General features: G+C 33.6%; 7 protein-coding genes across 7 annotated transcripts; 3 read left to right on the top strand and 4 right to left on the bottom strand. All coding sequences in view use genetic code 12, as the record gives it.

Moving 5' to 3' along the window:
- Positions 1 to 112: 112 nt before the first annotated feature.
- Positions 113 to 712, top strand: SSU72 (RNA polymerase II subunit A C-terminal domain phosphatase; the record flags this gene model as incomplete). Its single annotated transcript, XM_049406821.1, has 1 exon — positions 113 to 712. The coding sequence occupies one exon, from the start codon at positions 113 to 115 to the stop codon at positions 710 to 712; it is 600 nt and encodes a 199-aa protein (XP_049263696.1).
- Positions 713 to 972: 260 nt separating this feature from the next.
- J8A68_003010 (ribonuclease P/MRP protein subunit) lies at positions 973 to 3,342 on the top strand (the record flags this gene model as incomplete). Its single annotated transcript, XM_049406820.1, has 1 exon — positions 973 to 3,342. The coding sequence occupies one exon, from the start codon at positions 973 to 975 to the stop codon at positions 3,340 to 3,342; it is 2,370 nt and encodes a 789-aa protein (XP_049263695.1).
- A 529-nt stretch (positions 3,343 to 3,871) lies between these two features.
- On the bottom strand, positions 3,872 to 5,014 carry J8A68_003009 (uncharacterized protein; the record flags this gene model as incomplete). The annotated part of the gene is made up of 1 exon (XM_049406819.1): positions 3,872 to 5,014. One exon carries the CDS (start codon positions 5,012 to 5,014, stop codon positions 3,872 to 3,874), a length of 1,143 nt encoding a protein of 380 aa, XP_049263694.1.
- A 280-nt stretch (positions 5,015 to 5,294) lies between these two features.
- DPS1-1 (aspartate--tRNA ligase) lies at positions 5,295 to 6,998 on the bottom strand (the record flags this gene model as incomplete). Its single annotated transcript, XM_049406818.1, has 1 exon — positions 5,295 to 6,998. One exon carries the CDS (start codon positions 6,996 to 6,998, stop codon positions 5,295 to 5,297), a length of 1,704 nt encoding a protein of 567 aa, XP_049263693.1.
- Positions 6,999 to 7,224: 226 nt separating this feature from the next.
- On the bottom strand, positions 7,225 to 8,043 carry J8A68_003007 (tRNA methyltransferase; the record flags this gene model as incomplete). The annotated part of the gene is made up of 1 exon (XM_049406817.1): positions 7,225 to 8,043. The coding sequence occupies one exon, from the start codon at positions 8,041 to 8,043 to the stop codon at positions 7,225 to 7,227; it is 819 nt and encodes a 272-aa protein (XP_049263692.1).
- A 106-nt stretch (positions 8,044 to 8,149) lies between these two features.
- On the bottom strand, positions 8,150 to 11,131 carry SYS3 (Sys3p; the record flags this gene model as incomplete). The annotated part of the gene is made up of 1 exon (XM_049406816.1): positions 8,150 to 11,131. One exon carries the CDS (start codon positions 11,129 to 11,131, stop codon positions 8,150 to 8,152), a length of 2,982 nt encoding a protein of 993 aa, XP_049263691.1.
- A 236-nt stretch (positions 11,132 to 11,367) lies between these two features.
- SYN8 (syntaxin) lies at positions 11,368 to 12,174 on the top strand (the record flags this gene model as incomplete). The annotated part of the gene is made up of 1 exon (XM_049406815.1): positions 11,368 to 12,174. One exon carries the CDS (start codon positions 11,368 to 11,370, stop codon positions 12,172 to 12,174), a length of 807 nt encoding a protein of 268 aa, XP_049263690.1.
- Between the last annotated feature and the right edge of the window lie 27 nt (positions 12,175 to 12,201).

The following is a 12,201-nucleotide window of genomic DNA, read 5'->3' as shown; positions in this document are numbered from 1 at the left end:
CTTCTTGTTATTGCCATTGACAGGTGATTACTAAGATATATAGAATAGAAGGAAGATGTTAGATGACAGTTTACGGATATGTACAGTATGTGCATCTAATAACAATAGATCAATGGAATCACATAAACAACTACAAGATGCGGGATATGATGTTCAATCATTTGGTACTGGATCTGCGGTTAGATTACCAGGACCTTCAATAGATAAACCTAATGTATATGATTTCGGTACTCCATACCAAGAGATATATGATGATTTAATCTCTCAGAAATGTAAGAAAATGTATGAAGCAAATGGTTTAATTCATATGTTGGATAGAAATCGTAAAGTTAAATCAGCTCCTGAAAAATGGCATACAAATTCTTATGCTGGGAAATTTGATTTGATTATAACTTGTGAAGAAAGATGTTTTGATAGTGTGATTGATGATTTGATGTTTAGAATGTATAGCAATGAAGATATGAATGATGTTAGAAGAATTGTTCATGTAATAAATGTTGATATTAAAGATGATAATGAAAATGCTATAATTGGTGGTAAAGGGATATTAAAATTAGTTAATATGATTCATGATTTTAGAAAGAAAAAGAAATCCGAAGATTATGAAGATGACTCTGATGTTATATTGGAAGATCAAATGATGAGTATCTTAACAGAATGGCAAAAAGATCATACTCATTTACCAACAATATATGGTGTATCATATTATTAGCTTAATTAGATTATAGAGATCAGTATTTAATGAATGTAACGTTTATAAGATTTTACGGTCGCAGCAACCGTCTTTCTATTTGCTCGAGAGTGGCGTGGCCATTGCTTTTATCAGGACAGAGTAATTCCTGTAAGATTGGTATCCTCTAACTCATCACCTCCTCGTTCCAATATAATTTTTCAAAACGCGCGATGAGAAATTTAACCCCAAATCAACTTTCTTCTTCTTCCCCCCATTGACAACTAACCATAATCCACACAATGTCAGGCAAACCCAATGCCAATATAAACAAAAAGAAAACCAGACTCTACAACAGTCGAACAATCAAAACCCAAATCCATGACTCAAGTTTCGAAAACAAAGAAAAATTAAACGTTGCCAATTTCTTACAAGCTCGAAAATTCGAAATAAAATCATTTGAATTATCTCAACTAAATTCCAAAAATGCTTCATCTACTCGAGTCTTCCAATCTTTACCACGTTCCTTACGTAGAAGAGCCGCTTCTCATAATGTGAAAAGAATTCCTAAGAGACTTAGACTTCGTGCAAGGCGAGAAATGAGTACTAATGGTGGTCCAGTGAAGAAATTGCCTAAAGGTAGACATATTTATAAATTATTGGCTTCGAGGAGATTATTAAAAGTCGCTGGGAAATTGAAAGCCGAAAGGGCAGTATTACCTGATATGAAAGCTTTTCAAGCAAAACTAAACCTTCGTGCTCAATATAAATTACTTAGTAAACAATTGAAAGAGGTTTATGAACTGGGTCATGATAGGGCCAAATTGAACAATTCTGTTGGAGCGAGGGATATAACTGGTTTGAACCAATTAGCTGATCGTCCAATGGGGAATATCAAATATCGCAAGAGACAGAAGGAATTTGTATGGACGCCAACTCATATTTGGCATGCTAAACGATTTAAAATGATGAAATTACATGGATATCAAATTCCTTATACACCTACTCAGAAGTGTTTTAAACTGATGAATAGACAGTATAAGGCAAAAGCAGTGGCTTTCGATACGTCGTATTATTGTAGTTTGATACTTAATATTGATCAAGAAGAATTATTTGATGAAGTGTTGAGACGATTGACTAATAAATCATCAGTTTCTAAAAAGATAAAACAAGGTGAAAAGTCGTATAATGATTGGATTTATATTGATTCAAAACAGCTTTGTAAAGGATTCATCTATGCCAATTTGGAAACCAATCTGATTTTAGTCCGAGTATTTCCATCTGTCTACACTAGGTTATTTACTGCATTACAAACCAAGCTTGAAGATTTCCCAACATGTTCGATCCATGATTGTCGATTTTCATTAGGAAGTATAGAATTATCAGGTCCAATGGCATTATCATCCCTTTCCAAAGTATTCCACTTCTCCGAAAAGCTCCCACCAGCAATATTAGACATCTGGGGATCATTGGCAAACATCAAAGATTCAGGACTCGTACCCATCGGCACAACATTCACATTCCATATCCAAGATCCACGAGTCTGGAAACGCCCATCCAAATTCCCATACTCCCTCAAAGAATCCAAATCCATCTATGACATAATCATCTCCCTCTCGTCATCATCATCCCCACAGATGATATCACCCAAAGTCATCGAAGATCTATTCACCCCAGAAGGAAGATATACAAGCTACAAAGACCAACTCACCCTAAAAGAAATCGGAAGGTTTTATGGTAATTTAAATAAACAACCTTCAGATATATCCCATTCCCAAATCCCCATCCTCGTTTCCAAAACCGCAAGTCAGACTTGGACGGTGATTACGCCTTGGTATTGGGTCCTTCCGGTCTGGTCTCGATTGGTTCACGTTCGTGACGTGAAACCGGGTGGGATTCAACAGGTGTATCAATTCAATTTCGAGAATGGTTTGGCGTCATTCCCGCAGGATTATCCTTGGTTATATGATGGATGGGTTAGTAATGATGTGGTTGAACAAGCTAATAAGTTGAAAGATGGGAGATTGCCACGGAGTCAAGTGACGATTGAGGCGGCGGAGGGGAAAGTTTCGACAGTATTTAGGGCACATAGTTGTGATTGGCATAGTTTGAGAAATTTACACCATTTGGTGAAGTATAGTGGATTATCTGATGAGAAATTGTTTAGTAGGACTGCTCAATTTGCAGAATTTTTGGAGGATTTGGAAAGGAAGTTGAAAACGGGACATGATGTAATTCAAGTAGCTAGGTCGTTATATAAAGAGGTTGCTGATCCTAAGGACCCAGTTGTAGAAATCTATGATTCCAAAAATGTCCAACATGTTGCATTCTTCAATAATGACCCAACATCTCGTTGTGAGAATGTTGCAACTATTGTCCAAACTAAGATTCCAGTCATTCAAATCTCATTAACATTAGTCAATGACGGTACTATTTCCAATAATGCCAGGATATATATCAATGAACATAATTCAATGAAGAATCATACGCTACCATCTGATTTCAATATGATTGGATTTGTAACTACTGGTGGTATGAATTTGAATAGAGGGAAATGTACAGGAATAGCAACTATTGTCGCTAGCAAACAACATCTTGATGAAAAGAAGATTTATATTAGAAATGTTGGAACTACAAAATTGTATTTAGCTGAGTATAAAGTCATTAGTTAGATATAGGTTTAATTTATAAGAGTTACCCGGATATCATCATTTTTTTTTTCTCTTTGCTCTCTTCTGGCGCGAAGTATAAATTCAGCTGAAGAACGATCAAAGAAGAAATTTTCTTCTTTCTTTTTTCTGGTTTTTCTTCTTCATACTTACCTAGAGATATTACAAGAGATCAAGTAGTCTTGTAATCATATGTTCATTAGAGGCATTGCACAGCGCCATGATGGATTATGCCAACCTTCCGTATGGTTTGTATTTTAGTTTAATTCGCTTCCCCTTTGGGGGAGGGGGATTGCTAATTTATAAATTGGATGGTGTGGATCTTTTAATTTTTGATTTCCTAATTATACTTCTTTGAAGTTAAACTGATATTTTATATATTTTTAGTTAATTTGACAAGTCTGGTGATTTGTATTAATTAAAAGTGTATAAAGTTGACAGTAAAAGAGAACATTAATTATTAAAAAGAGTTGAGAGAGAGACTGTCCTATACAAATAGATATATTTATGTAATATAAACTAAGATATTGTTCTAGATTGGTAACGACAGATGATCAGTACCATTTCCATTGGAAGTTGTATGATTGATATTATTTCCATGTTGTTCTGCATTCAAACGAGAACTCTCCCATATCTTCATTAAAGATTCTTTGAATAAATTGACATTATAATCAATTATAGCTAATGATTTATCTTGATTATCATCTAGATTAGATACATCAGTACCACCAGCACTATTAATATCAATGGTTCTATTCATGGTTCTGGTAGTATCATCGTTTCGTATCAATGCAACTAATGCCAATCCTCTAATCATTTGTTTTAAATATAGTATATAACCATTTGATAAATGACTAATTGATTTCAATTCTTTTCCTTGATGAGGCTGTTCATCGGTGTTGTTCTTATTCATTCTAGCATTCCTATTTCTATCGTTTTCAAGATATAAATCATCTAAATCTATGGTTATATCAATAAATTCAGCACAAACTTCATAAGTTTGAATATCAACAGGAGAAGAATCAGTAGCAACATAAATCTTTGAATTAACATCAAATAAAAATACTTTATCAATTGAAGAATGTTGAACTAAATTATCTAACATATTCTCTAAACTTGATAATTCTGGTATTAATTTTTGAACAATTCTTGAAAATGCTTCATAAATTGAATGATCAAATATTGAAGTTAAATAAAACGAAACTTGTACCCCTTCTAATCCTAAATCTAATAATTCATCTCCAGTTCTTTGCATTATATCTCTTTGAGCATCAATTCTATAATCTTCAGACAAACCATCAATTTTATGAATTAAAACTTCAATATTAATCTTGGGGTTAACTTTATAAGCAAATTCAATAATCATGGATAAATTAGTTAAAGCATTAAGATATTCATCTTGTGAATCAATAACATAAACTAAGGCACCAATACTTGAAAATAACCGTTCTGAATCATAATTTGGTTCAAAATAATTCAATTGTCCAGGTAGTTCCATTACCGATAAGTCAATTAATGATGAGAATTGTTCTGTAGTTGGTTTACTTGTACTTTCTAAATATAAAGTATCTAATGGTTGCATATTATGAAATACAACTTTACAAATTGATGATTTACCACCTCTACGAAGTCCCATCAATAAAATGGTAGCATTTGTATCTTTTCGTCCTTCCATCGCTTCTGTTTCTTATTCTTTCTATTGTATTTCTATCTGTTTATGGGGTATTTGATATTCGTAAAGATGATTCTCTTTCTATTGAATGTCTGTTTTTATTTTGAAAGTAACGCTGCTTTTATTAGAAATCTTTTTATGTTTTTTTCAGCCCTCCAAATTTTAACACTTCTTGATATGGAGCTACCAAGTTACACTACAATTCTATACATGTACGTGTCGAAGTAAGTACAGATTTATTAATATTTATAAAAGGATAACTATAAACGTAGAAAGAACCTACCTATGGAGTCAAACGCTTTGGATCTCTTGGGAACAAAGAAGCACGACGAATATTCTTTAAATCCAAAAAGAACATAACAACTCTTTCTAATCCAATACCACCACCAGCATGTGGAGCACATCCATATGAGAAAGCATCAACATAATCTTTTAATCCAGGAACATTTGGATCAACTTCATGAGCTCTAATTCTTTCTTTCAAGAGTTCAGGATCATGAATACGTTGAGCACCAGAAAGAATTTCTTCACCTCTCATAAAGAAATCATAAGAATTTGAATATCTTGGATCTTCAGGATCTGGCATAGTATAGAATGGTCTAACTGCTAATGGGAATTTATCCAAAATATAGAAATCAGTATCATATTTGTCTCTGACTAATTTACCTAATAATTTTTCATTTTCGGTAGATAAATCTTCAAAATCGTCAACTTCTTTACCAGCATCTCTTAACATTTGAATACCTTCTTTGAAATGAAGTTTAACCATTTTTCCATCAGCAGGAATCTTAAATTCTTCAACTGGGAATTGTTTTCTAACAGTTGCAATATCTTTTCCATATCTTTCTTTTAATTCAGTAAAGATAAACATAAATAATTCTTCCAAAACTTCCAATACTTCATCATAATGCTCTTCAAAAGCCATTTCCAAATCTAATCCAGTGAATTCAGTCATATGACGATGAGTGTTTGAATTTTCAGCTCTGAAAACAGGGGCAATTTCATAAACTTTTTCAAAATCAGCAGCAATCAATTGTTGTTTATATAATTGAGGAGATTGAGCTAAGAATGCAGATCCTTTAAAATAATTAATTTCAAAAACATTGGATCCACCTTCAGAGGCAGCAGCAATGATTTTTGGAGTATGAATTTCAGTAAACCCTTTTTTGGATAAATATTCTCTAAATAATTGACAAACACCAGATTGAATCTTGAAAATAGCTTGATTGGTTGGAGTTCTTAAATCAATAACTCTAGCATCTAATCTAGTATCTAAATTAACAACTGGTAATTGTAATTCTTCAGCTTCTTGTTCTGATCTAGAAGCATCTTCAATCAATAATGGTAATTGTTCTGGAGTTTCTTGAATAGAATGAATCTTCGTTACTTGGATTTCAATATCTTGAACAGTAGCTGACTTAACTGCTTCTTCAACTGTTCTAACAATACCTTGAACAACAACAATAGTTTCCAAATTAAGAGATCCGGCCCATTTAACCATTTGTTTAGAGACTGCCTTATCATCAGTTTCTTTATTGGTTCTAACTAAAGCTTGAATCAAATCTGATTGTTGTCTCAAAGTTAAGAAAAGCATAGTAGCACCTTGTTGTCTACTCTTATGAACTCTAGCTCTAAAGACAACAGTTTCTCCATTAGCATGGGCACCTAAATTTTTGATATCAATTCTCTTAATTTCAGATCTGGAAGAAGAGTTGATTAATGGTAATTTACCATAATTGGCTTTTGCTGGATCATTGGCAGCTTCAGCCTCTTTGGCAGCTCTTTCTTTGGCTAATTGAGCTTCTCTTTCTGCTTTCTTTTGAGCTTTTTCCTTTTCCTTTTGTAATTTTTTCAATGCCTTTTTGGATAATGGTTGACCATCTTCACCAAGAATGACTTCTTCAGCTGGAGCGGCTGCAGCTTCGGCTGGGTTGGCTTCTAGCTTGGCTTCAGCGGCAGGAGAGTTTTGAGATTGTTCGGTGGACATTGTTGAGGAATTGATATGATTAATTCTAGAAAGAGATTGCTGGTTGCCAACTCGCTCCGTGCTGAAAATTTTTTTTGAGTCAGAGTGTGCGAGGGAGTGAAATGGCAATTGGATGTTTTAGTACGGGGGTTGCGGGAGGGAGTGCGAAAATGCCCTGCGAAGACTAAGGGGGAGTGATGAACCAACACATTTAACTATACATTTATATGTACTATCTATCTATATTCTACTGTTCCAACTCCTTCTGAGCTTCTTGTTGTTCTTTTAACTTCTTTGTCTCTTGCTGTCTTTGTAAACCTTCTCGTATTTTTCTTTGTCTTCTTTCTTCCTTTGATTCTTTCTTGGTTATTCCAGATGATGATGATTCACTAGAAGAACTCTTAATTAAACATTCAATACTTTTATATAATTGATCTAATTTCTTAAAATTTTCATTAAATCTTTCAAATGATAATTTAGTGACATAGTCTAAGTAACTCTCACTAACAAATGATATCAATTCTTCAGTATCATTTTCATAATAACCAATGGGGATATCTAATTTAATTGAAATTCTAATTGCTACATTAAAATTACTTCCAATTCCGGATTCTCTAAATCCATTATTCATAGCACATGTATATAATTTAGTGGCCTGATCTAAATCTCGACATTTAACATGTAAGATCAATGGTTCAAATTTAAACGATATACTTCTATGATTATTATCTTGAGGAGGGAATTGGTTCTCATGGTATTTAAAATCAACTTTGGTATACCAATTGTTCAAATCAGATGTATCATGAGTTACAAATAACCAACGACCTTCATTTCCTTTTGCTATTATCTTAGTATCATTCTCTTGTTTCTTTCCTTCTAAGAATACTGATACTCTTCCCGAACAGGACGAAGTGGTTACCATGTTAGGATCTGAATTTATTAAGTTAATGATTGGTATACAATGTTCATCAATCGTACCTTTTGGTGATGCATCTAGATTATCTTCACTATTGAGAGTAATCTCGTTAAGGATTGCTTGTTTCTTTTGGTCAAATGGATCTTGCATTTCTATCTGTTGTTTCTCTAATTTACACTGTGTCTATATATATACATATACTATTGAAAGTCAACTAGCAGGGCCATCTCGCTTGGTAACTTTGGGTGTGAAAAATTTATTTTAATGCGAGTAAAAATTTTTGTTCATCTTCTGGGGTAAGATGGAAAATTGTTTTAACAACGGGTAATAATTGTTGTCTTTGATCTTTATGTTCAAAGAATCCCAACAAGACATTCTTTAAATAATCAATATTAAGTTCCGATTGTTTATTTCCACCAGCCTGTTGTTGTTGTTGATTTAATTTTTGTTGTAATGCTAAAGCTTCTTCTGATTCCAGTTTTGATCGTTCTTTCATATTTCTATATTGTTGAGTTAGGAGTTTATAATTCTTAGATAATCTTTCAAATTTCATATTATTCTCTTCATTTAATTTCTTAAGTATATTATTAAGATTTTCATACTCTTGCGACTTCTTAGAAGCTTGTTGTAATGCTGATCTTAATGTATCTATGGTACTATTAAGTTCCCTATCCATCTTATTTGTTTCAAACCCACTAGTCTGTAAGACACTAGCCTTCTTACTCTCTTCGATCTTATTCTCAAGTGATTTTATCTTCGTTTTATAATCATTAATAGAAAGTTTCAACTCATCAATCTCCCTTTGTTTTCTATTCATAGTCATATTATGAAGTCTTTCCAATTCCATTCTTTCTTCATTCAATCGATTGATTTCATTCTTAGTCTCAACTTCTTTATTTCTTAACATCTCTTCAGCATCAACTAATAATCTTCTAATACTTGCACCCTCTCTATTTCTTTCTTGTAATAAATTTCTAGCCTCATTTACTTCATCCTCTAATCCTTCTATACGAAGTGTATATTCTTTTGTCTTCATCATTAATTCTTCATGTTGTTTCTTATATATTAAGAAATCATTTGAAGAATTAGATTTCTCGGCCATTAGCAAGTCAAGCTTTGCTTTTGTTCTATCTAATTCATTAACAACTTGCTGTTTTTCACTTTGTAATTTATTCAATTGAGTATTCAATGATTTCGTATTCTCAACAAGTAATTCCTGTCTAGTCAATAATTCACTCTTTTCTTTAAGTAATCCCATACTATTATTTTGCAATTCATTACTACTAGATTGTAATTTTGCAACCATGACCTGTAATGATTTATTCTCTTTCATCACTTCATCTACTTTTTTCCTGGATTCGGCAATAGTTTTATCTTTTTGACTAATTGATTCTTGTAATGCAGATATCTCAAGTTTTAAGGAGGAATCATTACTCTTGAATTTCGATAATTCAGTTATACGTTTCTCCAAACCTGATTTTTCTTGCAACAAGTTTTCAACTTCTCGTTTCGTTTCTGCTAATTTTGCTTCAGTGGAGTTTAATGTCGATTTAGTAGCTTGGATCTCTTTCCGTAATGAATCTTCCGCCTTCTTGCTAGTGCTATCTTTTGTATCCAATTCGTTTTGTAATTGAGATACTTTATCCTGGAACCCATCCAATTTTTTCGATTTCGTATTGAATTTCTCCTCCCAAGAAGCAATATTCGATTTCAAAGACTCTATAGTATCCAAATACTTTTGTACCTCAGCTTCATCAATCTTTGAAGCAGTTGCTTCTTGCTCTGCTTGTTTTGTTTTAAGATCTTTGATTTCATCTTTGGATACCACTAATTCATTTCCTATATCACGTACCAGATCTCTTAGGTCTTCAATCTCGTCGTTTTTGTCATTGAGCTGTTCTCGTAAGGTTTGTAATTTTTCTGATAATTCGTTGTTTTCTTGTTCTTTTTGAGTTAGTTTGGTTTCAACGTCTAATATTTGGTTTTTGAGGCTGTCTATTTCTTGCGTGAATTGGCCTGAGGTCTCTTCAGTTTTCAGTGTTTCTTCTGCTAATTCCGGAACCTTTTCTTCTGCTGATGTCTGGTCCTTTTCCTCTATCGATGGCTGCGCTTGAGGTTCTTCGACTTCTGGTGCCTGCTCTTCGGTCGTTTGTACCGCCTTCTCGAATTTAGTATTATCTACATCTCCGGCTTCATTTATTGATCTGCTCTTCAATTGTTCAATCTCAGATAACGCAACCTCTAGTTTTTCCTTCGTCTTTGCGATCTCAATTTCAAGAGTATTTATTTCAGCTAAGGATGCGTCTAATTTAGTTGTCTTGTCATTAATTTCAACTTCCCATTTCTCTTTATTTCCAGATACTTCAGTTTCCAACTTCTCTTTCTCTTGTTTAAGAGTCTCGATTTCTTGTTTATTCGATTCTATATCGGTTTTCAATTTTTCATTCTCCTGTTTAAGAGTGTCGACTTCAACTTTACTCGATTCTGTATCTGCCTTCAATTTCTCATTCTCTTCATGTAATTCCTCATTCTCCAGAGCATGTGTACCTATCGATTCCTTCAATTGCATAATCTCCTTCTCCAATTCCTCAATCTTAGCTTTCGCCATATCACCCCCATCTTCCTTCTCGCCCTTTGCCTTCTCATTTTCGTCGTGATGTTTCTTCTCTTCTTCCAATTTCGCGGTTTTGAAAGTCAATACCGAATTCTCTTTTGTCAATTTTCTAATTTCAGAATTTAACAATTTCGTCTTTTCATTCAATCCATTAAGATAATCAACTAATGTTCCAGCTTCAGATATCGAATTAACAGGAGTATTTTCTCGTAATACTTTTTCAAATATTGAAACTAATTCACCTTTATGCTTTTCAGTCTTGTATGCTTCTAATAAGATTGGATATTTTTCTTCATATTTGGCGAATTTCTTTAATTTTGCTTTGATCTGGGGTGGGAGGTTTGTCATTGGGTCAACCACAGCAGGTTGTGATTCCTCGGTAGGTGCAGGTGCAGGGGCAGGGGATGATGGTTTGGATGTTGATTGGTCTTCATCGGTGGGTTGTGTGACTTCATGCATTTCGGGAGTATTGGCAGATAGGATTTTAGATCCTTTCTTGAGTTGTGTTAATGGATCTGGTTTTGCAGGTGGTTGTTGGTTCTGTTGTGGTTGATTTAGAGATTCATTTAAGTCATTTAGACTTTTTGTCATTTCTTCAGAAAAGTTTTTGATTTTAGAAAACATTGCTTCTGTCGAGCTGGTTCTGTCGATGTCTCTGTCTTTAGATTGGATGTATGTGTTGAATGGTTGGTTGTCGGATGGTGGGAAAGTTTATACGGTGTCCCGAAATGCCGACCTAAAAGTTCAGTAGAAAAAAACGTTCATTTGGGCTGTGGGCTCGGACTAAATTTAGAAGTCGGTAATTAGTACGACGATAGAGTCATACGATAGATTAATCCAAAACCAAACAATATTAAGTCATGTCTGCAGTTAAGATAAAGGATATCAAAACGACATTAGGCAAAGTCACCATCTGTCTAGATGAATTAGCATCAACTGTTGAAGAACGACATTCAATATTTCAAATGAAATTAACACCAACCACCAATGATAACTTTGAATTGATAAGCTTATTACAACGAATAGTACAATACTTTAAGTATCTACAAGATGACTTCTCGGGGATAAGCAACACAACCCCAGCTATAGAATCCTTATTGGGACAGTTTGCTATTTGTTCTAGTCAATATAATGAATTATATGAAAGTTTATTGGATGATACTACGATAGATATAAGAGAATATGAATATAGTTTTAAACGACCAGTTACAAGTACAAAATCAGTACGATTCCAAGAGAGTACACATTCATCTACAAACAATAATGAGAATAGGGATGAGTTAATGGGTACACGAGCATTTAAACCCTATACGGATGAACTGGGTGACGAGACAATATCCGACGGCGAATCATTTAACGCTAGTGATAATCGAGAAATGTTTGCTCAACATCAACAAACATTATTAAGACAAGATGAAGATTTGGATGTATTGCATTCCTCGATCAGACGTCAGCATTCTATGGGGGTAGGGATTAATTCAGAATTGGATGATCATTTGATTTTATTGAATGATTTAGAATCTGGGGTAGATGATGCTGGATATAGATTGAATTCTGCTGCTAATAGATTGCATGATTTTAGAAGGAAAGCTAAAGAGAATGGGAGTTTGGTTACTATAGTTGTATTAACTGTTATATTGATCTTATTATTAGTTGTTCTTAATTAAGTTCTCTCTATTCTTTTGACTTATTTA

Source organism: Hemisphaericaspora subhashii, assembly GCF_019202705.1.
Source record: "Hemisphaericaspora subhashii strain CBS 10753 chromosome Unknown scaffold44, whole genome shotgun sequence".
Taxonomy (NCBI): Eukaryota; Fungi; Ascomycota; class Pichiomycetes; order Serinales; family Debaryomycetaceae; genus Hemisphaericaspora; species Hemisphaericaspora subhashii.
Note: the sequence above shows the minus strand (reverse complement) of the source record. Positions and strands in the feature narration are given on the sequence as shown.